Source organism: Meles meles, chromosome 21 (assembly GCF_922984935.1).
Source record: "Meles meles chromosome 21, mMelMel3.1 paternal haplotype, whole genome shotgun sequence".
Taxonomy (NCBI): Eukaryota; Metazoa; Chordata; class Mammalia; order Carnivora; family Mustelidae; genus Meles; species Meles meles.
This window is the reverse complement of record NC_060086.1, coordinates 26186629-26213189: the sequence shown is the minus strand read 5'-3', so window position 1 is coordinate 26213189 and position 26561 is coordinate 26186629. Positions and strand designations below refer to the sequence as shown.

Genomic DNA, 26561 nt, shown 5'->3' with positions numbered 1-26561 from the left:
TTTGACCACCTTCAGGATTTTTTTTTTTTTATTCTATTAAGGATCTTTCATCTTCAAAACTCGAAGTTGCTCGCAAGGAAAACATATCAGATTTGCAGCACGTTAGACTAGATTTGTCATTTTTAAAAAAGTGGCTGATTCATAAAGGGATTCTGGGTCACAAGATGCAAAATGACAGTGCACTTAGGCTTCACCGGCCTCCTCTCTCTCCTCAAACACGCTGGGCAAGTTCCCGCCTCGGGCTCTTACACTCACTCTTCCTCCTCCCAACTCGAACCCTTTGCTTCCTGATAGCCACGCGCCTCACCCCCCCCCCCCGCCCCACTTGCTCTGGTCTCAGCTCAAATGTCATCCTTATCAGAAGGACTTCTCTTTGATTATCCGATCAAAATCAGCATCTCTCCCATCCCACCCCTCCATCTCTTTACCCCATTAGTTCTTGTGGTTTATGATCTGTCTCCCCCATGGGAGTGTAAATTCTGAAGGAACAGGGACTTTATCTCCTTCGTTTCCTGATGTACCCTTCGTAAGGAGGCAGCTGGGTCCTGACACGTTTATTTCAACAAATAAATATTTGCTGACAGAATCAATAAGCCTGAGTAGCCTCCGTCTACTGGTGAGAATGATCTGACTTTTCAGATCAGAGGCTGTCTGTTCCAGCCCAGCCTGCCTTCTCCCTGTACCTCCAATCAGGGGGTCGGGGGCTGTGCAATTCTAGAAGGGGAGTGTGAGCCAGAGGACCAGCTCCGTGGGCCATCCCTGAGGTGTGCTGCTCACCTGAGCTGCGCTGACGATGGTTTGCCTCATACAAACGCAGCACTCCCTACAGCTTAAAATCCCTCTTGCCATAGAACCTTCCAATCATGGCCAGATCTTTGCAGGCTAAGGAAGTGATCCTTGCATGGTAGAAAGAACATCTTCAAGGGGCATTAGAAAACCCGCCACTTAGCAACTGTACGCCAGCCGACTCATCTCTCTGAGGATTGGTTTCTTTTGTACCGAAATGGGAACAGGGCTTGCTTACCACGTTCTTGTGAAAGTCAGGTGTAATCATGACTTAATGGAAAAATGACTTAAACACTCAGAAAAGGAACCTGGAGTTAAGGCAGGGGCAGGAGAGCAAGCCTGGGGTTCTGGAGTCTTATAGAATGGATCCCAGTGCTGGCGCTTATCTACCGCGTGACATCGCACAAGTGACCGGGCATCTCTGGACGCCGGCGTCCTCACCTACAGAGCAGGGAGAGTCCCGGCGGCGTCTGCCAGGAGAGGTGCTGGGAGTATACGGCGGGAGAGTCATTGCCGTGTGACCCATGCGGAAGCACTCACAATGCTAGCCGCTGTGTCTTGTTGCTGTTTTTATAACCCCAGTAAGGCCAGTCGGCAACTCCACATCATGTACTAGCAAAAGCCTGGGCTCTGGGTTTACTGGGCCTGGGACCCCGTGCTGTGTCTGGGGAAAACCACCCAACATCCATCCCAGAGCCTCCAGGTTTCTCCTGCAATGTGAGATGACAGCTCATCCCTTCCGTTGCAAGATTTGTCTGGCGAGGCTAGAAATGAAACAAAGTGATCCAAGTCCGCCCATGGTAGATGGTCGGATGGAGAGTCAGTTCCGCACAAGAGAGGGAAAAGCCGAGGGGCACCACGGGCCTTCACTGAGCAGGTGCGAGGTGAGCCGGGGGGCGGTGGGGCAGGGGGAGGTTAAGGCTCAGGCCCTCCACTGGAGCCCGCACACAGGCTGACTGCTGGTGGCCCTGCACCCAGGGCTGTCAGATGGACAAGAAGCCCAGTGAGTCACACTCAACACATTCAGAAGACCTCACGCTGCAGGGGTGGAGTGTAAAGCTCAGGGGAGCCGGGCCGCCTGGGTTCAAATCCTGACCCTGAAATGTACTTGCTTGTGGCCTCAGTCTGCTTGTCCTAGAGGCTGATGACAGGATCCATTCAAAGGCTGTCATGTGGCTTAAGAGTGTAGCCCTGTGCCTCACGTGTCACAGGCATTACTGTGTCTCTGACATACATTTAATTTATGTAAAATCAAAATACAGGTGCTCAATAACGCTATCTGCGGCTGGGTGAAGGAGGAACGGGAGGGGCAACTGCTCGGCCCCCAGTGGCTCTGACTCTGGCGGAGGGCCACTGAGGGCGTCTCCTCAAGCCAAGCACACCGGTGACATTTGGAGGTACATTTTCCCCGCACAACAGGGTAGCGACTTAGAGACGAGGTAGCGACTTCATCTGATCTGCACCAGCAAGATGGCGACCTGTTCCATCCTTGGCCTCGCGGGATCAGGAGACCGTGGGTTGGCCACCAACATGGGGCTTCTGTCCTCATACAAGTCTCAAAGCCACTGAATCCCTCAAGGGGCCCCCGGGCACTGCACAATTCCCAGGTGAACCCCATCCCCACTGTGGAATGCCAGAAAGCATACTGAAATACAAGGGAGTGGGGGCGGGGGGGGGGGGGGCGGAAGATGAAGAGAATCACCTCAAATCCACTCTGCTATCGTTTTTTAAGCAGTAAATCACTAACAAATTACTAATGAATTAATATTAGTCACACATGACGAATCCTCCCAATCTCAATGCATTCAGTTGAAATTGAAATTGTGCTTTAAGTTGTTCCAGGCCCTTGCTTGAGAACAAGATCTCTTCTTGATCTGCTGATGTCAGTCAGTGACCCCAGGGAACCCCAATGGAAAGAAGAGAAGTTGTGGGATGAGCGAGGCTAGAGGTTTGAGAATCCGGTTTGGTCTGGTCTCTGTCAACCCCTGAGTGCCTTTAGCATCTAATTCCCTAAAACTCCAGTTCTGGAGTGACCTTCACCACCATTGCCAAGACCCCGAAGGATGTGACCTGTGGCTCACTTCATGTTTTTCTTTACCTTGACGCGCTTCTTCTAGGAAACAGTTTTATGTTAGAAGCAAATGTTAGTCACCTTGGAAGCATAATCATGAGCCAATTCATGACAAACTGTCCAATAACAGGAAAGAATCAAGCATTGAGCCCGCCTTTCCTACAAGAATGGTGCCACCGGGACCGGGCAACAGAGGAGGGGCAGCCCGCCTTCCTAGAGGTGCTCCAACCAATGCCTGGGAAAGAAATGGCAGAAGACGATAACAGCCGTTGAGGGACCGAGGCACCATGTGCGTGTCAGTGGCTGGCAACATCCTCTCAGTAGCTGCCAACGTCCCAGGAAGAGGGACACGAGACGTTACGCGCCTTTGATCGAAAGAGCGCACCTTCTCCATTCTTACCAAAGGGATCGGACCTGAGTCTGGCCAAGTCTTTAGGTCTGGCTACCAGTTTGCAGGAAAACACCAAGGATGGTGGCGGGGTTGGGGGTGGGTGGGCACGTGCAGGAGCCCCATGACTGTGCAGTCAACCAAACCCAGACTGAAAATGCTCCAAGTCAAACAGCCCACAACCTTCAGCAGATGAAGGGACAGATAAAAGGACGGAGGGGAGAAATCACTGTATTAAAAGGCTTAGAAGACATAGCTGGTTTCTAAAAATGGGAAAGATTAAACTATTGTATTAAGAGACTGATAAGACTCAAGTGATCAAACTGTAAAGACGCAAGGAAGTCAAGCTATACGGTTGGCTGCTGGCCGCGAGATAGAGATTTGAAGGTAAAGAAGATTCCAGAGTGGCTGGCCAAAGTTCTGCTTCTCAACCGGGCTGGCAATTGGTTTGAGGAACTTAATCTTATAATAACTCATCACTAAGACATCTACTTTGTATGGTTTTCTGTATTTGCCTTATAATACCTCAACATTTAAAAATTTAAAGACTTGACCATGCTATCATAAGTGGAAGAAATCTGTAAAAATAAAAGAATATATATATATATAAAATAAAAGCAAACAAATGACCTAGAAATTGGTGTTTGCCAAAGCTCAGAATCTGAAGCCTGGTACTCATGTTAAAAAGGGAAGTGTTAAAAAAGATGGTACAGGGGGCGCCTGGGTGGCTCAGTGGGTTAGGCCTCTGCCTTCGGCTCAGGTCATGATCCCAGGGTCCTGGGATTGAGCCCCACATTGGGCTCTCTGCTCGGCAGGGAGCCTGCTTCCTCCTCTCTCTCTCTGCCTGCTTCTCTGCTTACTTGTGATCTCTCTCTGTCAAAGAAATAAATAAAATCTTTAAAAAAAAAACACGATGGTACAGGTGTGCTGACACCGAACGGAAGAATTTCCCTTGAGGCACTCAGAATTAAAGCGGGTTAAAAGGTGAATGTAATTTAAAATCTGTGCACCAGCCAAAGGCACCCTTCGTACCCAGGACCATTTTGCACAGGGATGCGTGTGCCGTACTTCGGCAAACGCGACCCCAGCTCTTGGTGCCTGCAGTGGGGTGAAGGACGTTCTAGGAGGCCCAGCCCCCAGCAGAGACCAGCGTGATGCTGGCAGACCAAGTCCCTGCAGGTAATACTGTACACACTTGCCTAAAATGTGCCCTCCCCCGATGGCCTGCTGTAGGGAGACCGTCTGGGAATGAGAACTTGACCCCGCTAGAAAATCATATCACCATATTGCCAATGAGGGGACAATCTGGAGACCCACTTGCTTCTCCAGGTTCTACCGTATCCCCTACTGCACTGTTTGGTGACTGTCCCATGTCTGTTGCCTCTGCTCCAAGACCACAAACTTCTCAAAAACAGGACCTAGTTTGCTTGGCTCTATCCCTGAGCACTTGGTCAAAGTCCAGACGAATGTGGTCTGTGAGATGCGCGAGGAACATCCACGGAGCATCAACCCGGCACCAAGCACTACGTCAAAGGCTTCCCGTGTCGAATCTCATTCCCTCTTCACAACCACATTGGATGCAGCTTCGTTCAGTTCATCCATTTTATAGATGAGCAAACTGAGGCTGGACGGGTTTTAGAATTTGCCGAAGGCCACCCAGTGGGAAGTGACAGGGCCAGGATCCGAACCAAGGTCCCTCTGACCCCAAAATGCATCAAGAGACTTCTCAGAACAGAGAAGGAGCCAACCTCCAGCTCTGCCCCTTTCACACATGGCAGTTCTAAGCCCGATGAGTGGTCTGCACTGATAAAACCCACCCCAGGGCCAGATTTGGATCTTTCTAGGCTGGGAGTGTAGAACTAACTTAGTAGAGGACAGGACTTGGTGATGTTGGAGGAGAGAGGAAGTCCCAAGCTTTAAATTATATGCGATATACAAAAGCATCCCATCTCACATAGGGGGTGGGCTCTAAAATTAGCATGTGTAGTGAGAACTGCACAGAATCGAAATAATCTTCAAGAATCCCTTAAAGCATCTTTAAGTCACTGGGCCACTGGCCCTTAGAAGCCCCAGAGGCAAGAATGAACTTTGTACCTTTTTGCACTGGAGAGCTGGCCACCCCCTTCCCTTGGTATGGAGGCCAGGGTCTCATGTGAACAGGGAAAAGGTAAGAGGTTACTTAAAGGGATGGCCACTGCTCTTGCAGATAGAGCTGGGATCAGCCAACAGCAGATCGCACGCAAATGTCCCGTTCTCTTCCTGGGAGTCACAGTTTTGTGCTCATGAGCCCCTGCCCAGGACACTGTATCCCCGCCTTGGGGGTCCTCGGAAGGCTGTGTTCTCAGGCAACCCCTCCCCTCAGGAAGTCCACACAACTGGCTGAAGGCACGCGAGCATTGACCGTAGGGTCTGCAGGGTAGACGGTAACCATCTAAGCACACGTGCCCTTCCCTTCGCTTATTACTCATCCCCCACCACAAGCTCTGCCGTAACATCACATGCGTGAGACTGAAAGTTCTCACTCGCTGTCCCTGAGTCAGCCCTGGCTGTCTGAGAAAGACTCTGCTTTGTCGGTTATTAAACCGATGGCCCAAGTTCCTTTATCTTCATTGAGATAGCATCTGCCTAGGGGGAGAGCTTTTCAGTGGCGGCCTCAGAAACTCAGCAGCCTCCCCCGGGGCACCCCATCTTCCAGTCTCTAGAGTGGAAAGATGGGAGCGGGTGCTGCTGGGAGGGCTTAGGCCAAGGCTGGTGAAGCACCGGGACGGGATGGCCAGATCCCCCCAGGGAGCAGTTACCATGGTCTGGAAGCAGGAATGCAGCTGGGTCAGGAACGGCGGCTTCCCAGGCAGGGCCAGCACCCGCTTCTCCACCATCGTGCACTCCACGTCGTCGTCCTGGATCACCACGTCCTTCTTCAGGATCTTCACGGCGTAGAGCTCGTCCGTGCCTTTCCGCTCGGACAGCATGACCTGGGAAAGAGAGGAAGCCTGTCAGCATGGTTGGAAGGGCCTGGGGGATTGGCAGGGAAGGATGCATTCACTCAAATCCACTCCAAGCTCTGCCCAGATGCCGGCTGCGGACACTGACTCGTGGGATGGCGCTGTCCACAGACCTCATGCCTTGGACAGCTGAACCCAGTCAGCAGGCAGCGTCCCAACAGCAACATGGATTACTGATCCCGTGGGGGTATGCACCAACGCCCAGTCCCCAGGGCTAGAACACAAACCGCCTGAGGGAAAGTGTCTTTGCTTGTTTGCTACACTGGTGTAGTAGTGCCTGGGACATAGTAGATGTTCGATAAATAGTTGCTGAATGAGGGCGCGAGTGCATTCCTGAGAACACTGAATGTGGAACATTTGTTCCTTTATTCGCTCAATTATTTAATATTCATTAAGAGCCTGCAAAGCACTGGGAATATGGCCATAAATAGGCAGGCATGTTCTCCAACCCTGCCATCCAGAGGAAGAAAGACTTCAGATATTAATTACAGAGACGATTAGTGTAATATTTGAACATCCTCTCCTGCTGTCCTGTGGCTTCTTTCCATGCAGCTGTGGTCCCCACCCCAGCATGTTAACCAGTGTGGCTCAGGACACATCATGGCAGACGCCACAGTGGCCGGGAGACACTGTTATCGAGAAGCCTCTTAGAAGCACAGGGCAGTACCACATTGCATGAGGCTTGATCAGGCCTGGGGGCTTCTGGGAAGGCTTCCTGGAGGAAGAAGCAATCAGACTGAAACAAGCATTTACTGCAGGCACTGTTTTGGGTATTTGGCAGGTGATCACCTCAGTCGCCACTACATTTCTGAGCACACCAATGTGCCCGGCAAGTAGTGGTTTTCATTTGTTATTTCTCATCCCATTGTGTGAGAATTAAGAATGTAGGTGCCATTAAGAAACCTATCTTACAGGAAAGCGAGGCTCATGGGAGGTAAGAAACCTGTCACTCAGCAAATTCAATTAGAGAGAGGGACCGGATTTGAACTCAGGTCTGCCCAACTCTAAAGTCTCTGCCTTTAAACACTGTACTTGCCCAGAGCTCTAGAAAAATCCTCAAGGAGTTTAGGTGGTCAAGCAAATAAAATGCTCCTACCTGACTCTAAAGTCTCTGCCTTTAAACACTGTACTTGCCCAGAGCTCTAGAAAAATCCTCAAGGAGTTTAGGTGGTCAAGCAAATAAAATGCTCCTACTTGACGAGCTGGGGAACCAGAGAACACAACAGAGTCCCAAGGCCAGAGGGAGGGATGCCTGGAAGGCTCTCTGAGGCGGGAGGGCAGCCGGGCACCCCTCCATTCAGTTCTTATCCTCGTGGTAAGAGTCTGACTGCATGGAAGCTTCGAGGCTGAGCCAAACTGCTCATACAGAGGCCTCATCTCCTGCTCTCACTACGGTCAGGGTAGCCATGGACAATGCAAAGCCAGGAATTCAGAGCCTTTAGCACGGAAGTTCCCGGTACACACTTCTCTACCATAGGACAGCTTTCGACGTCTCCCCTCTGGCCCAACCACAGAAAGAAGGGCTGCCAAGCTGAGCAAATCTAACCTGCCGGGCATTTACTCAGTCCCCATGCAGACGCGCAGAGCGGAGCTTAACGGGCCAGGCTGTGTGTCCTCAGCATGTTTCCCATCTCCCCTGGTCTCTCGTTGGCCCCCAAGGGCTGTTTCCCCTCGCCCAGCCCTCACGAGAGGCAGAAACACGACTCTAGGGGGTCAGTATTCTAAGATGTGAAGAGTTGGATAGAGACAGGGGCTTTCCGCTCCCAGATTCCAGAGGATGCTGGGCATGGGGCAAGTGCAGGGAGGAGGCAGGGAAGTGACTTGGCCAGAAGACACAGGGGAGAGGGGCTGAAGGGAGAAAGAAAACTTTCAGCTAAGGAGCCCCCCCCCCCCGCACCTCCCAAGTGCAGTAGGAGGGGCTCAGTGCTGAGTCAGCTTCGAGTGTGGACAGCCCCACAGACCTATCACCACCAGTCAAGGCATCATCTAATAAACCTACACACTTGTAAACATCCACTCCTAGACTGCCCAAGACAGAGGGGAGGCGCCCTGGACACCCCCAAATGCTGATGGGGTCATGATGGGACATCTTAGACTCCTGCCTAGAGGAGAAGCAGGACAGAGGGCTGGGAATTCCCCAGGCACCAGGCGGAGGGCGGACATCCTACAGCTGTTTCAATTATCCCCACTCTACAGATAAACCGAGGCTCAGAGACATTAACCTGCTCAAGCTAACAACTGCTCTAAAATGCAGCCCTGCCCATGCTGCTCGAGTGTGTACAGTCCTTTGGGGACTCCCACAAGCCACACAGTTCCAGGACTACATCATTTTCTTTCTTTTCCTTTGAGTCTTCTATCCCACCGTCTGCACTGTCCTTCCACCCTCTCTCACTGCCCAGAAAATCAAAGATTCAGCTCGGATGTCACTTTCTTCTCTATCCCTCAGTGATGCACTTAGACCAAATGGGTCACTCCCCGCTCTGGGCCCCAGGACTGTTTTGTGACCATGTCAGTTACTTTAACACAAGTTTCCCAAACTTCGATCAGTCATTCATGTGCCTTTTTTTTTTTTAACATCTTCTCCTATCACCTAAACTGGTATTTGCTTAGTATTTTAAAAACCTAGTCACATTTTTACTGAACTAAATTTATCTGAGAAAGGAAACTGTGGATCACCACTATTAATGGCAAGCCAGTATCACTAGCCATAAATGGAAGATCAGCATAAAAATAAATAAAAGCGAAGCCGTGCTAGGAAATTCTAGCTAGCTATTGCTAGCTGCTGGAGGTTCCAAGCCAGCCCCTGCGTGTTCTCCTTGTTAAAGGAAAAAACAGTGTTAGCAAATGTTAGAAAACTATTAACGGCATGCATATTGTCTTCAGATGATAACTTCTTGTTCAAGTCATTAGAAAGGATGATAGAAAACAGAAAGAGAGAATAACCTTGTCACAATGTGATTTCCTTTTATTTAGTACCACATCTGTGTACCACTTCCAAACAATCTCAGGCACGAACCTAAGATCACCCTGCAAATCACCAGTGCAATGGGCTTCACACCTTAGGAAATACTGTGGCATTTGTAGAAATTTTTTAAGTCAATCAACAGGGACGTGTAAAGACTTTGGTGCCTTGCCCTGTCCTAAGAACACGGGTAGAAGGAAGAATAAACCAATGCCACGTAGCACCTCTGACATCAGGGGAGTGGTATGCAAAAGAGCCAAGGTCCGGAAATGCCCTCGTGCTGGCTGGAGGAGAGTGGAAATGACATACATGGGACACTGGGGGACAGTTTAGATATAGAACTGAATCAGATTCTAAGGCAGGTGTCGGGGAAGTGTTTCCTGAAGGGCCACACAGAAAATACTGTAGACTTCACTCAACTCTGCTATTGTAGTGGGAAAGCAGCCACTGACAACACAGAAATGAATGGGTATGGCTGTGTTCCAAGACAATGTTTTTTTGTAGGGACACCTGGGTGGTTCAGTCAGTTGAGTGTCCGCCTCTGGATTTGGGCTCAGGTTATGATCTCCAGGTCGTGAGAAGGAGCCCTGCATTGGGCTCTGCACTGGGCATGGTACCTGCTTAAGACTGTTTCTCCCTCTGCACCTCCGCATTCTCTCTCTCTCTCTCTCTTTTTTAAAGATTTTATTTATTTATTTTACAGACAGAGATCACAAGTAGGCAGAGAGAGAGGAGGAAACAGGGCCCCCATGGAGCAGAGAGCCCGATGTGGGACTCGATCCCAGGACCCTGGGATCATGACCTGAACTGAAGGCAGAGGCTTTAACCCACTGAGCCACTCAGGCGCCCTCTGCATTCTCTCTTAAAACAAAAACAAAACCAAAAAACACACTTAAAAAAAAAAAACAACAAAACTAGGTGATGGCTAAAAGTCCACTGACAGATGAATGGATGAACAGATAAAGAAAACAGTGTGTGCGTGTGTGTACACAGTGGAAAATCACTCAGCCACATTAAAAGAATGAGATCTTGCCATGGGTGACACCATGGATGGACCTAGAGGGTACCGCACTAAGTGAAGTACGTCAAAGAAAGACAAATCCCATATGATTTCATTTGTACCAGTAATCTAAAAACCAAACCAAACAAACAAAGCAGAAATAGACCCATAAATACAGAGAACAAACTGGTAGTTGCCAGAGGGGCAGGGGTACCGGGATGGATGAAATAAATGAAGGGGATGAAGAGATACATGCTTCCAGACACAAAATAAATAAGTCAGGGGGATGAAAAGTACAACGTAGGGAATATAGTCAACCATGTTGTAATAACGTTGTGTGGTGATGGATGGAAACACTGTGGTGAGCAGAGCATAATGTGTACAATTGTCAAATCACTATGTTGTACACCTGAAACTAGCAGAATATTGTGTGCCATCTATACCTCAATAGGAAAGAATGAATGAATGAATGAATGAACGAACCAACCAACCAACCAACCAACCAGTGAATGGCAATGGGCTGGGCACCAGTTGTTTGCTACAACATGTGTTTCAAGACAGATTAGAAAAATAAAAGTTCCTACATAATCATAGTGGCAGCAGTTTAATTTGGAAGCTAATCCTAGCATGCCTCTCAATTCTTCCAACTCTTTATTAGAAGAGCCTTCTGATTGGACAGTGGGCCCACCTGGCCACAGCTGATTGGATCAGAGTTAGCTCCTGACCTAAGCTGAGCCAATCAGATTCTCTCTCCAAAGAACTTGCAATAGGATTCCGGGCCCAGTCAGCCCTGCGCCCCTGAAGAGAGAAGCACACAGATCTGCCTGCAGTGGTGCTTCTCTACCACATGCAGGAAAGAAGAAACTGACAGTTGCAGGGAATGAGCAGAGGCCTTGCTTTCCAGTGCCTGGATCCAATTTCTCACAAGGCTTGGCTGTTTCCCACTGAAAACCTTCATCTCTCCAACAGACTGATCATTTTTACTGATATTAGTTGGAGCAGGTTTCTGTTACGGAGGGATCCTGTAAGACAAAATTACTGTTTGGGTGACTCAAATTCTTAATAAAAATTAAAATGTCAGGCAGCCCAATAGCAGCAGTAGGTCGGTCCGTAAGCAAAAACAGGGCAGGTTCCATTCTCTGTACAGGACGGTGCCTCTTGCCTCTCTCAGGTCCCTTAGGGGTACTTCTTGATGACACAGATTCCAAGCCCCAGGAGCCCCACAGTATGGCCTGGGAGTCTGCATTTTAACAAGTGTCTGTCTTCCCCATGATTCTAATCACCAAATTCATTGATCTGTGGAACACTGAGGTACTATCAAAATTGATTCATTGACTATGGAGTTCAGGAGGTATCCATAGGTCCAACAGACTCCTTTGTCTTGATTTTCCTAACACCTTCTCCACAGTCATTAATGGGGTTAAGAAGGACACTCCTCTTTGTTCCATGATATTCTCATTAAGCTCTCCTTGTCAAGGGGAACCTCTCGGCCCCTCTTGCAGGCCTTTTTGAGAGCTTCTTTCCTCATATCATGAAGGAAGGGATGTTCGGCAGTCCTTAGAAAGATCAGATACCCCTCAGTCAAGAGGCAGAGTCTGTGCCCTCTCCCCTTGAAACTGGGCAGTTCTCTGCGACTGCCTCAATGAACGGAACAGAGTAAAAGTGGTCCCCTGTGACTTCTGAGGTCATAGCTTCTCAGTGTCTCTTGGGACACCTGCTTTTGGAGCCCTGGCTCCTCCGTGCTGGGGAGGCCAAGGAAGGCGACCCCGTGGAGAAGTCCTGGGACTCCAAGCCCACCAGCTCCAGAGACTCCAGCCTTAGCTGTCCCCGCAGCCCGGCAGGAGAGCCCCCAAACCACAATCCACCAGCGAGCATTCCCAATTCCCAATCCGCGGCCCACAGAAACCACGAGAGATTATAAGTGGTCGGTGGTGTTGTCAGCATCTGAGTTTCGGGATGACTTCTCATGCAGAGATAGATGACTGAACAGATCCTTCTAAGTTCATATGTGCATGAACGTAACCACTTGCCCGGGCGGCCCTGTTCCCCTCGCCTTGTTTAATCCTTGGGTTTGGTTGTGCACACTCTCTTCAATCAATTTCTTTTTTTAAGGCTTCAATTAAAAGAAGCAACAGAGATGGAATTCATTCTGCCTTCCAAATGTGTCATCTCTTCCAGTCTTTTCCAGGACTTGGAAGGCGGGCCAATTCACCCATTCATTCAGTAAACACGTCGTGTCTAGGATGTGCCAGGCACTGAGCTCCTGAAGCTCGCCCTCCTGCACAAGTAATTACCGAATTCAGTTACGCCTCAACTCCAGCAAGAGAAGTGCATGGTGCCCCATGAGTGTTTGAGTGGGGGATCTAACCCAATCTCGTGGGTCAGCGAAAGACGTTCTGGGGAAGGGAGAGCTGAGCGCGGATCTGAACGACCAGGAGAACCAGCAAGGCACATTCCAGGCAGAGGGGAGAAAACTGTGCTTCCTTAGGCTTAAACTATCTGAGTCCACAAACCTGGTCTAGAATTACCGTAGGAAGGGAGCACCCAAGCTCTAGAACTCAGATTCTGGATTCTAATTCCCACCCGAGATGCAGCGGAACTGGAGAGCTCCAGCCAAGAGGGCAGCACCGGCACCAAGCCGGGAGACTGGACGGGCACTGGGTGGTGTTCAGAGGCAACGGTGCAGGGTTCGGAGGCAATGACAAAGAAGGTGATGCTGGAGGGAGGGTCAGCCTGAGAAGGGGGTGGGTCATCTGCGGTTGGTCATGATAACCACGCCCACTTCTGGCTCAGGCCCCTGCGGGATCAACTTCTACTATCCCCACTTTGCAGACTAGGAAGCCAGGATTTAGGGAGCGTGGTGACTAGTCCCAAGCCGTGTCACCCATCTCCAAAACCCTTGCTCTTAACCATATTCTATCTGATTCTCTGGCCCTCAAGTACCCAGTGCTCTGCTACAGTCGCTCTTGTTTTGTTTGTTTGTTTGTTTGTTTGGAAGAAGAGTGAGAGCTGGAAAGAGAGAATCTTAAGCAGGCTCCAAGCTCAGTGCAGAGCCCGACATGAGGCTCGATCTCAAGACCCTGAGATCATGATCTGAGCCAGAATCAAGAGCAGGACGCTTAATAACTGACTGAGCCACCTAGGGACCCCGACTATGGGGAATTATTGAAATTATTTATTTATTGAAATTATTTATTAAGTTATTATTGTCAGAGTGTTTCAAATTCGGCTCCAGATCCCTGCCCTGTTCCTCCCTTTCCTACCCCTCCCCCCTTCCTATGAGGCTTGGGACCTCACAGGCTAATCTGTGGCCATAGACAAGCGGGTCATTTCCTTTTCCCATTTCTTATACAACCACTAACAAACCACTCATTTACTTGGCGAGAGGGGCTTGGCCTGAGTTGGCGCCACGGTCCCAGCTCCTCCATCCACAAGTTCTTTTGGGGACTCTGTCCCAGGCACAGTGCTAGGCATGGCTGATGCGACCACAAATGGGACGGGCATGGCCCTGCTCCCAAGCACAAAGTGGCTTGGGAAGAGCTTCCTCTCCCTGCACCCCAACGCACTGGCACGGGAGAGGAAAATGGCAGAGAGACAACCATTGCTGTGGCCATGGGGACGGCCGCGTTCTAAATTGTTCCTTTAAGCGCCAGTGAGCTTTTGCTTTTCATTAATCGTCTCATGAAGTTTCTGGAGTTTCCACTTCAGTTAATACCAACACAGAGGGCGTGGGCTGTGTGTTCAGCTGTCCCACCGTCTCCAGGGTGAGGATTCCAAACAGACTGAAAGGATGTGTTGAAGTGACGCTCTTATCCAACTCCAAGCCACATCTGTTACCCAAGAATCTTCTGGGAGAAACGTGATAAATAACAACACTCCAGCGGCGACGGAGAAAATGTGGGAAAGTAGCCTAGGGACTCCTGGCTGCAAAGTTTGTTGCACTGAACTTTACTGGTGAATCCAAATGGCAGAACGTGCCCAGAGTCTTGGCCTCTGGCCACGGGACGGAGTCGCAGAATGGTTAGGGCACGGGGTTTTGCGTCAGAGGACCTGGGAGCTTTCCCAGTGTGGTCACACGCCAGCCGCATGACCTTGGGAAATTCACGTAACTCTTCCACCGCTGGTAACACAGGAACAACAACGACACTTCACTTCTAGTGGTAGTGGCGTACCTTGGGGGGATTAAAAGCAGCGTGCAGGGGCGCCTGGGTGGCTCAGTGGGTTGAGCCGCTGCCTTCGGCTCGGGTCATGATCTCAGGGTCCTGGGATCAAGTCCCGCATCGGGCTCTCTGCTCAGCAGCGAGCCTGCTTCCCTCTCTCTCTCTCTGCCTGCCTCTCTGTCTACTTGTGATCTCTCTCTGTCAAATAAATAAATAAAATCTTTAAAAAAAAAAAAAAAAGCAGCGTGCACACCTTCGCTCAGCTAGGCACCGTGCTGGGCAAAGGAGGGGGCTTATCCCTGGTGGTTGTCCTAGTTTCTTCGGGCTGTTGTAACAAAGAACCAGAAACTGGGAGGCTTAGCACCAAGGGATTTTATTCTCTCCGAGTTCTGGAGGCCAGAAGTCCAACGTCAAGGTGTTGGCAAGGATGCTTCCTTCTACAGGCTTCGGTCTAGGTTGTCATGGAGAATCTGCTCCATGCCTCTCTCCTAGCTTCTAGCGGTTGCCAATAATCCTTGGCTTACACATGTATCTGTCTGTTTTCATGTGGCATTCCTTGCCAGGCCCCTGTGTCTGTGTCCAGATTGACTCTTCTTTTGAGGACACCGGCCATTGGATTAGGGTCCCTCCTACTCAACTTGATTGCATCTGTAAAGCCCTTCTGTCCAAATACAGTCACTGTCACACGGATTGTAGTTAGAACTTGAACTTATGTTTTGGGGGAAGACAATTTTATCCACTACAGTTGCCATCAATGTCACCTTTTCAGAGAATGACTTGGGGAGGAGGGGGACTGCTTATGTCCTTGTCTACTGGCACCTGTGTCCCGTTCTCAACTGGCTAAGGAGATTTGCCCTGCAGTACTGAGGGTCCAAATGCTTACCAACATGAGAGAGTAGCCATAGCCAGGGACAAAAGACCCGACTCCCCATTCCCCCAACTTTGAGGGACACCTGCCAAAAGTCCAAAGCCAAATGGAGCCTCTCTTAACTCCTCTCGGTTACATCTCTTGTTCAACGCAGCAACAAGTTCTGTTAGCTCTCGTGTCAAAATGTATGCCCTATCCAACCTTCTTCCTGATCGAAGCCACCACGATCCTGAGCTGGTCACCTGCAAGTATCTCTCAATTATTCCTCACCTCCCCTCACTTGTTCCCCACCAACACGTGCACTCTGCCCCATGTACCCCAACAGAGCTTTAAAACTCAAGTGGGTCCCTGTTCACTCCACCTTCCTATGATCTTCTTCTCTTCCCACTGCATTGAGGACTCCTTCCCCGGACATGCCCCAGTTTGCTCCCACATCTGCTTGCAGAGGTCCTCCGTGACCACCTCCTCTAAAGTTACAGCCCCGTTTGTCACTCCCCTCCTCCTGCTTGGTTTTCTTTGGTAACACTCACCACACCTGGCATGATAGCAATCTTTTTATCGTCCTCCCTCCCTAGATGCAAGTTCTAGGAGAGCAGGTCTTTTGTCAGACTCGTTCACTGGCATATCCCCAACACTTAGTACCCCGTAGCCACTCAAGGAATATCTGTTGGATAAACGAATGAAAAAGTCTGCGCAGAGGGAAAGTAGCTTAAAAAAAAAAAGCCCTAGATCTGGGTCACTAGAGATCTTGGATGACTTAGGGGTCTCAGCATTGTTTAATTTGCATATGACTATTTCCAACCCATATCTCACAAAGAACTCGAGGTAGCATTCAAGTCTGTATAACAAACATCTGGATTTTACGGTATGTAAATTACACTTCAATAAAGGCGGTTAAAAACGATTATACACCATATAGTGCGTGTGCGTATTTCCTCTCTTCCATTCTTTCTCCCTCCCTCCCTCAGCTTCCTGGAGGCCAAAGGAACCAGAGACACATGAAACATAACAAAAGCTCATATTTCCTTTAAGGGAAAATCATTTTTTGCGGAGGAAAAGAAGATTTCCCTAGAACAGAGGTCTAAAAGGAATGTCTCGCGTGGACCTTGAACACGTAGTACTACAGAGGATGGCATCCCTAACAACGTCCCTCCCACCGGGGCGGGAAGGGAGGATGGGGAGACAGCAAGCATCCAGCACCGTCAGAACCTGTAAGCTCAGCTCACACACTGGGCTTGGGAAAAGACTCTCACTGGAAATCAAATGGCACATTGGAAAGAGAAAAAGAGAGAAACTTGGGGCTTGTAGGGTTCCCAAACTCCAATTTGGGAGAAGTGGATGGGGAAGGTGCTTGAGCTGAGGTTGGCATGGGACAGGGAGACAGAAGCAAGTTAAAACCCAGTGTGTACACTGTGGGCCCACAGCAGACCCCTGGACTCACCACCACCCCCCGCGATGCCCACCCCACGAGGCAGTGGGCTTGTGCACCAGGCTGGGGGCAGGTGTTGGGGGCTAGTCTGCTGCAACATATGTCTCCAACTTCCATGTTTTTGAGGGTCCTCCCTGCTGTCTGGGCTGTCTCTTGTGGGTTGCACTCAGTCCCCCAGAGGCCAGCAGAGGGGACTTTAGATCAGCTCAGCTCTAAGTTTTGTTTTTGCTTTTTTTTTTAAGATTTTATTTATTTATTTGACAGAGATCACAAGTAGGCAGAAAGGCAGGCGGGGAGAGAGGAAGGGAAGCAGGCTCCCCGCTGAGCAGAGAGACTGATACGAGGTTCAATCCCAGAACTCTGAGATCACGACCCGAGCCAAACGCAGACGCTTTAACCCACTGAGCCATCCAGGCGCCCCAGCTCAGCTCGAAGTTTCGGTGCGCCCCCGCCCCCCATCTTTGGCTGGACTTTGCCTCCGGTGCTTGCACCAAGCTCTCGTTTCTCCAGGACGCACATCAGAATTCCCTGCGGAGCTTTTAGAAACTGAAGTCTGGGCTGCACTGCAGACCCATTAAATCAGAACCTTCTAAATACTGGGGGCCTTCTCGTGCCAGGCCTGGTCTGCCCCGGGGAGGACGTGGTGGCGACTTGGCAGGCCATCAGGACGGTGGTGGCATCCGGGGCTGGAGCTCTGGGCGCATGCCGTTCCCTTGCTCTTCCACTCCTTGCTCACCCACTCGGCAGTAGGATTTTGAGAGAAATCTGGGTGCAGCCGAGTTACAAAACGAAGGGGAGCTTCAGCACCCTCATCTTGACAGCATGACAGGTACCCTGACAAGCTCTTCGAGGGAAGCGTGAGACTGTGATGGCAACAGTGTCTGACGAGCCGGAAGTCTGCGTCTAATGACAACGGTAACATCACAGCGGTGCAGGCCCGGCTCTGTCATGGTGAATTCAAAGCCTGACTCTGTCATGTGTTTGCTGTGTGATCGTGGGCAAATTACTCAGTCTCTCTGAGTCTCAGTTCCCTTACCCATTAAAGGGGCATAATGACAGCTGCTCCCTCACAGGGCTCTTGGGAGAGCCAGTGACGGAATGCAGGGAAAACGTGGTGCCCAGCCCGCAGCCAGCCACGCTGGGAAAGAGACAGCGGACTCGGGGAGCACGCAAGGGATGTTCCAATGCCCTCGGTGGCTATGGTGGCTATGGCGGCTCTCGCTCACCCTCTCCAGAAGAGACAAATTGAAAGGCACAAAGTGAGACGAAGCAATAGACCAAAATTTCTGCAAAATGGGTTTCCCAGGAAATGTGATGCAATATCGGGGATCGAACCAAGGTCCTGTGGTCTGTGCTTAGAGGTGGGACTGGCACAACCTGCTAGAGGCTAAGAGGACCTCCCTCGGTGGGCTGCATGCTCAGTGAGGACAGGGCTTTCCTGCACAATCAGCAGAACACCTGTCATCCTCTACAGTCCATGAGGGGGCGGGGTGACATATGCCCGGTTCCTAGGTCCTCACAGACTTGCCAGTTGTGTGCAGACTTGCCAAAGCCCTCCCTCGGACTAGGCCAGGGATAAAAAGTTGGCTCAAGGCCACTCAACCGTGGGTAACCAGAAGCCTGGAATAGGGGGCAGATCCATCCTAACCCAGAAATCTTATAGCACTTTGGATGTGGGAGTAAAATGTAGACAAGCACCCATCAATCCATGGGGCCATAATGAGGACTCCATGGCATAAAGCACGTGAAAAGCTGCTCAGACAGAACCGAAGGCGCAGTGTTTGCCGTGACCGAGGAACTGGGAGCCTTTACGGGGCTTTCCCAAAGTTCAACTTTCACCAGCTGCAAAGATGTCCTGACATGCTCTAGGTTATCTTAAAGGCCCCATATTGACTTGCCAAAGCATATTCTTTTTTTTTTTTTTTTTTTAAGATTTTATTCATTTACGTGACAGAAAGAGAGAGAGAGTACTCACAAGCAGGGAGAGCGGGAAAGAGAGAAGAAGGCTCCCTACTGAGTAGGGATCCTGATGCGGGGCTCCATCCCAGGACCCCAAGATCATGACCAGAGCCAAAGGCAGATGCCTAACCGACTGAGCCACCCAAAGTATATTCTTATTATTCAAACTTCGGATCAAATTTCCTAAGAGCATATGTGTGCACGTATGTGTGTTTAGGTTTTATTTTTGATGGTGGTTTCATTAATTGAATATGTAGTCATGTGATTTGCGGGGGGCGGGGGGGACTTAAATGCCTTTGCCTCCAGCAGCAAACTGGAAGTTAACAGTCTAGAAATGATTTCTGGCAACTGGGGAGACTTGCTAATTGAAGAAGTACTTCAGGAAAAATTGAAAAGTGATACAGTGGGGAAAAGATGTTAATTGGGAGTTAATAGTGTGGAGCGGGGTAGGATTTGGTGGGTACCATCTCCAAGCTGGCCAGACAAAAAAAAAAGAGCCAGGACAGTCAGCGTGCAGATCAACTGAGATGATACAACTTGGTTATTTCATGATTTATTATGTAAGGCTTTCCGTATTTAAAATAAAATCTCTTTATATGGTTACATATGTATGATTCCAACTATATGACATTCTGGAAAAGGCAAAACCATGGAGACAGTAAAAAGATCAGTGGTTGCTAGGGGGTGGGGGGGCGGGAGGAATGAACAGGCGGAACGCAGAGGATTTTTAGGGCAGGGAAACTTATTCTGTGTGATACTATAATGGTGGATACATGTCATTATACATTTGTCCAAGCCCACGGAATGAACAGTACCAAGGGTGAATCCTAATGTAAACTGTGGGCCTCCTGGGGATAATGTGTCCGCTCAGGCTCATCAATTGTAAGGAACACAGGACTCTAGCAGTGGTGGCGGGGGCGGTTAAGTAGACACCGATAATGGGGGAGATTCGCTGAAATTTCAGATCAGGGGTTGGGTTAACAGGTGCTAAGATTTAAGCCTTTTTAAATGCCCCATTTAAAAGCCAATTTAATCAAGCTGAACTCTGTTCCTAGCAAGGAGAGCCTAAGGAAGAGTGAAAGGAAGTTTAGAATGAAGGTCCTTTTTAGCCCGGTCAGCTCAGGGCGCCTTATTGTCAAGCAAATGTCACTACACCGGGAAGAAATGACTCACAGCCACTGCTTGGGGGGGCGGAGAGGGGGGAGCCCAGGGAGGGAGGAGTGGGGAATAAAGAGACAGAAACCTGAAATGCCTAGCTCCTGTGTTTTCAATGAAGATGTTTAGTTGGATTTAATTTTAAAAATTTTTTAAATTGTTTGATTGGGTTGTAATGAGAAATGCAAAGATTTCCAAACCCTGGGCTGTCTTCCTTCTAATTACTGATATCATAGAAACGGTAATGATAATTGATAGGTATCAACTCTAGTTATTACAGCGTTCTTTTGAGCCAAAATCAATGCTCCTGACATGTATGCTCCATCAATTGTCTTTGAATCAGATGTTATATTTGACTGCTAGATGGTTAAAATAAAAGCAGATTTAATCTGTTGTTTTTTGTTTTTTGTTTTCAGATGGTTCCCGGGAAAACCAATAATTGATGCCTTTTACCAAAAGAAATGCAGTGAAACCCTTAAGGGTCTGTCATTGATTTGAACAATTAGGTTGCACAAAGGAAGCCTGTTGCTCTGTAATCTGATCTGCCCTGGGTGCACAGGCCTCCCTTTGCTGCTGGTGTTACAGGCTAACAGAGAATGGGGCTTCTCCCAGGCAGAAATGGGGCACATGGAACGCAGGTGGCTGAGTGGCTCAGTGGTTGGGCACTCAGGAGCCGGACTCCCTGGGTTTGAGCCTGCATCCCCTGCTGCATGAATCTGCAAGTCTCTTGTCTCTCTCTGCCTCTACTTCCTCATCTGTAAAATGGAACCAACAATAGTACCCACCTCGGAAGATGGCTGTGAAGTTTCCCTGAGCAACACATACAAAACATTAACACAAGTTCTCAGGGCTCAGACCATATCACCAGTCTCTGCAGTGGTTTTTGATGAGGTCAGGACATAGGTCAGGATATCATGTGGCATTGGGCAGGAGTGGGGGGGGGGGGAAGGGGGCCCAGGAGCAGGGAGGGGGTGCCCAGGAGAGGGGTGGGGGGATTGAGACAAACTATGTTTAATCCTATTAACTACCCATATTTGTGTACCCACGTTTTACCATGGGTGTTGAGTGATGACAACCCACAGGTTTCTGCTATGATGTTTGTGGTAGAAAAAATTATGGGTTTTGCTGTTAGAAACCAGGAATTCATCTTAACAGGACGGTGCATTTCCAAACGAGCACAGAAAGATGCGGTCTAGATGGATATGCAGAGGGCAGCAGGGACCGTGACAGCACGGTAATTGGACCAGTGGCCATGAATTATCGCTCAAGACAGAGTTTCCATGCTAATGGGCTCTAGCTGGCCCTTCAGTAGCAGGACGTGATTTAACTTTGTATATTTTTCCCAAAGCATCAGGCAACGTGTTCAAGAAAATGCAGACTTAAAAGAAACACCCACTTGGGCCTGTGCACCAGACAGGCCAACAGGTTCCCTCCTTCTCTTCGAGAAACTGCCCATACCACCATGTTGCCCTTCCTGATGGATGGCTGAAAAAGCCACCTCACTCCCTGTGGCCACAGCTCTCACTGGATCACAGCGACCCCGAGCCATACTGGTCGATCAGCTTCTCTTTCCTGGCCCCATTAGCTTCTCTTAAAATTCCAGGAGAGTCTACATTTGGGAACTAGACATGGAGAATTGAGCGAGATGGTAGCAAGAAGCAGGGATGGCAGCCTGGGGTGGGGGGCGCTCCCTAGATGGAGGCCATGGCTGTTGGTTTCCTGGAAGCTTCCTTGTTCTGGCTAAACTTCCTGCCTTTGGGTGCCAACGAAATACACAGAAACACACCACATCTTTCTAATGAAGACTCCCTTTGCTCACTCTGGCTTGACAAGCCACTCACAGCAGGGCAGAGGCTTAGAAAACTTGACTTCCAGATATTTTCTTTTCCTCAACATCATTAATTTTGCGGGGGAGAATGGAGCCTTGTCATGTCTTGTTTGCTAATGCACTCTCTTCTGAGGACTGAAGGTAAGGGCTGCGGAAGAACAGCAAGTCATTGCGCTGAGGAGAGTTGTGGAAACATCTGGAAGGTGGAAGGGCCTTGCCTGGATCCATGAATTGGCAAAAACACGCCGCAATCAACATTGCATACGAAAAACTAGGGGCTGGGAGGAAGGTGCCATCATCCTGGAGCCAACCAAAGAGAAGGCAGGGATCCAAGATCAGACAGCAAATGTCTAAAGTTTCCCTGGAAGAGGATTAAGGGAACAGGTAGCAAAGACTGTGAGCTGTCTGTGAACCGTCAGATAAAGGAGCTCGCCATATGGTGCAAGGAGATAGCAAAGCAGGTTCAAGGAAAGGAAAGCACTTTTGTCTGTAGGATTACATAACCACTTCTAATGTGTGGACGGTAGGTGAGCGTGCTGACTCCACACCACTAATGAGATTAAAATTAGGAGAAACTCCCACATCAGGAGCTCCAAAAGACTTAGGAAAGGCCTTTGTTGTGGGTTTGAACGAAACTGTTTTTTCATTTCCTCAGGCAATTTCTTCCTGTCTCAACTCAGGACTGCTCAGGCTTCCAGCGGAAGACACTGTAGTCTGGGGCTCGGAGCTCTGGATTGCTCTCTTGTGCACAAACCCCGGCTCGTGCGAGTTAAGCACGCTTCTGGCTTTTGGGGAGACAAGGCTGGGGGGTCGCTGAGGATACACGGCTGGGGTTGCTCATGCTGGCAGCTGGTGCCCACTTTAGCAAACACTCGAATCACAGTTGGGGGTTGGGGTTGGGGCACAATCTTTCTAGGGGCTCATGAAAGTGTTTCAATTTCTTTTATTTTTATATTATTTTATTTTATTTTTTTAAAGATTTTTTTATTTATTTATTTGACAGAGAGAAATCACAACTAGGCAGAGAGGCAGGCAGAGAGAGAGGAGGAAGCAGGCTCCCTGCTGAGCAGAGAGCCCGATGCGGGTCTCCATCCCAGGACCCCGGGACCATGACCTGAGCCAAAGGCAGAGGCTTTAACCCACTGAGCTACCCAGGCGCCCCTCAATTTCTTTTAAAACCACAAGAAAAAATGGGCTTTTAGGTGGAAGAAAATGCCTTAATGTATTATATTAATATATCTGCCCTTATCCCAACGCAGTCACATTAAGATATCATTTTTACCTTTTTTTCCCACAGCAGAAGGGACCCACAAATGCCATTAAAGTAGCTCTGTAGCAGTTCTGAAATCGCTGTTTCAAAAAACACTCGACTAGCCATTGGGTGGAGATGAGCGGACCCCAAAGCAGAGACAAATGTTGTCGGAGATGGAAAGAGCCAACAGGAATCACAAAACCTACTTTCAAGTGCTGGTCCCGCCCCCTTCCCACTGTCTGGCCTGGGGGAGGCTAGTCAACCTCTGTGACTTAGGATTTCCATCTAAGTACAATAGGGTTAATGTCAGCAAGTCCCCTGCAGGGTTGAGCGGAAAATTCATATGATGAAATGCATGAAAACCCATAGTCTGGTCCCAGGCAATGCCTATGAGCTCCATCAGAACTGGAGACAAAGAGGAAAGGGTGTGTGGACTTAGAGAGGGAGGAGGGGTGAGAGTGGGTGCAGATCTGGAGAAATGGAGGTCAAGGGCTGAAAAGGAACCAGGAGGAGTTACTGCACATGCTAGAGATGCCTCCTCTGGCTTGGAAGATCCTACCAGCCAAGGTCCAGAGGGGAGGGAGAGGGACTGGGCTGGAAGAGGGAGTCCAGTTCATGAGCCTTCTCAGGAAACCTCACAGGATTCCCAAGGCTCACAGGTCCCATGAACATCCGCACAGGACAAGAGATTGACAGGCACAGTGATGGGGGAGCGCAGGCAATCTGGAGCCTTCCGTCATTTTAGGCACGCCCTTTGTCTAACAGCAGGGGCTCAGAGTACAACCAAGGCATGCAAACTCTGCTTACACTCAAAGGGGAAGAAAAGGGGGGGGGGCGAGAAAATAAGAGGGAACACTGTTAACCTCCTAGGATATGTCCACGACATGGCGAGGTGACCACTGTTGGGACCAGGAGTGCAGGTGTTAAGTATCAAGCAATCAAAATCCCGTGTATCTAAACCAAACCCAGTCTGTCAAATGCCACTGACTAGCTGTGTGACTTTAGCAAGTTATTTTAACGTCTTGTTTCTCATTTCCTCATCTGTAAAATGCAGATAACGGCAGCCATGCTACAGCGGGAGTGTGAGCCAATACAGAGAAGCTCTTACAACGGAGCCTGACATATAGTAAGGACGCAAACGTTAGGTGGTATTGTCATCATAGAACAGATGCCCCATGAAGGCAGATACGTTTGTCTGTTTTGTTCACAGCTATTTCCTCTGCACCTAGAAGAGTGCCTGGCACATAGTAGCTGTTCAATAAATCCTTGTCCAGCTGAACGAATCCTTAGTTATGCCTGTCGGTGGGCAGTTTATAAAAGTGAGGCCTTCTCCTGGGGGTGGGGCATGGGTTCCAATCTCAGTCCCCATTCCTTTCCCTCATGTCTGCCCCCTGCTGTCATAAGCAGTCACCATGCCTTGTGTTCAGATCTGGAGAGGAAGAGGCCAGGAGATGACTGATAAAAACTGGGAGACCCGTGTTTCAGAATCTGCTGAGGGTAGAAGTCCCAACGCAAGAGGATATGGCATGGGTGAGGAGGAAGTGGAGGCAGCAAATCTCAAAAGGGTTGGTTCAGTCTCTGGATGTATTCAGTGAGGAAAGGATGGAGAGAAGGGTCGTGGTCACGGGAAAGATTTTTAAGGATACAGGAAATGCTGAGCATGCTTCTCATCTAAAGGAAAGAATGTGGAGGACAGGGAATATCAGACACTTTCTGTGCCTTCCAGATATGCACAGAAAAAAGAAGCAAAACACCTCATGTTCTTAAAAAATAACAATAGTAACTGAAGCGCCAAATTCTTCTGTGAACGTAAGGTCTTTAAGACAGTTTTTCACAAAATGGGGCACTTATGCCATCAGCAGTACAAAGACAAAAGCAATCTTCTTTTAATAAATTCTCCTAAAACATATTAAAATAAATATACAAGGGGTAGATCAAGCGTGTGATTATATATATATATCCTTTTGTTGGGCAATGCTAAGAGCAGAAAAAGGAAGTTAAATCCATTCAAAGAAAAATATTTAAGATAGCAAGGGGGTGTGTACATGACAAAAAAAAAATAAACATGCGCATGAATAAACGAGTATTTGGGAAACTCGGCCAAGGCTATTTTCAACACTGTTGTACAGTCTGAATTTTGAGCTAAAGTGATTGGCATCAGCACCTTGGACAGTGCCACAAAGGTTCTAAATCCCTACGGTTACCTTATTGGAAGGGGCTACTTCCTGTCAAGTAGCCTCCTACTAGTAATAACCAGGCACTAAATGTCACCAGCCTCCTGGACCTTATTCCAGGAAAGCCATGCACTTGGAGAGGTGGCCGAACGGTGTCCCACCTCTCAGTTTTTTATTTTAAACCTTCTTAGATGCATACAGATCAACAGGCCTGGTTGGGACTTTCTGAAGAAACTGGGTGCCCAGTTTCCAAGGACTTTCCACTTTTTCCTTTTAATTTCATAAGCTGCTGACTTCTTCCTACTTGATTTATTCCTGGCTTATGCTATGCTTCAGGAAAAGCAGCACTAACACCTGGCATGTTCCATGATTTGAACACAAGGAAATGTCACCAAGAAAGAGGAGTCTGAAGTGTTTTGTTTATGGAGCATGATCACCTGGAAGTTCAGAGGGCTCTTTCGTGTCCCCAAGAAAAATTCCATCCAGACCTGAAAAGCAGGGAGTGTGGTCAATGCTACTAACTTTTCCACCAGAACTGTTCTCCCAGCCTCCCTTGTACGGAGGCATGGCCATGTGATTAAATTCTAATAGAGTGTAGGCTGAAGTGATGGGTGTCATTTCCACAGTAAGACTTTTAAGAAGCAGCTTGTACCTCCTCCCTACTTTGCCCCCTCCGCCTTTGGAATGTACACAAAACAAGGCAGTAGAGGGGTGCTTGGGTGGCTCAGTGGATTAAGCCGCTGCCTTCGGCTCAGGTCATGATCTCAGGGTCCTGGGATCGAGCCCCGCATTGGGCTCTCTGCTCTGCAGGGAGCCTGCTTCCTCCTCTCTCTCTGCCTGCCTCTCTGCCTACTTGTGATCTCTCTCTGTCAAATAAATAAATAAAATCTTTAAAAAAAAAAAAAACAAGGCAGTAGAGATTAATGGAGTCATAGAAGATGGAAGGAACCTGGGTCCCTTAGCCACCATATGGAGAGAGTGGGTGAGGTCAGGAACACCCATCTCAGACTATCACATGAATGAAAATGAAGCATCCATGGTGTCCGACCGAGTGTACTTTTGGGGGTCTACTTTTGCACAGCAGGGGAATCTACCTATTACAGGAGCGTGGGCACCCTGGCCACCACCCAGATCAACTAAGCCTGGCTCGAGTAAGGGGTCAGGAAGAGGAGAACTTCTGAGATTTTCATCGACGCTAACTTGACTCATCCTTCAATAGAGCCCAGGAGCCACTTTCTCCTGGAAGCCCCCACTGACGTCCAACCAGGGCCAAGCCCACCCCCACAGGGCATCACAGAACACATCAAATACCACGGTTCCATGTTACATCCATTAGTGTGATTTCCTGACTAATGTTTGGACCCCACTGCATTTTAAAGTATGCATTTTTCAAAAACTCACAGAATGGTACACTGCTTTCTACATCTTGTTGCATGTAAATTTTACCCTAAAAATTACCAAAAACAAATATCGAATTCTAGTTCAATGATATGTATGCGGAAACATTTTGGGGTAAAGTGTAGCAGT

General features: G+C 49.0%; 1 protein-coding gene across 2 annotated transcripts in view; it reads right to left on the bottom strand.

Moving 5' to 3' along the window:
- PRKCB (protein kinase C beta) overlaps nt 1–26561 on the bottom strand; it is a 328913-nt gene that overhangs the window by 54558 nt on the left and 247794 nt on the right. For both annotated transcript variants that reach the window (XM_045993021.1, XM_045993020.1), the window contains exon 10: nt 6044–6217. In XM_045993021.1, coding sequence (XP_045848977.1) covers nt 6044–6217 — 174 coding nt within the window. The remainder of the gene's footprint in view (nt 1–6043; nt 6218–26561) is intronic.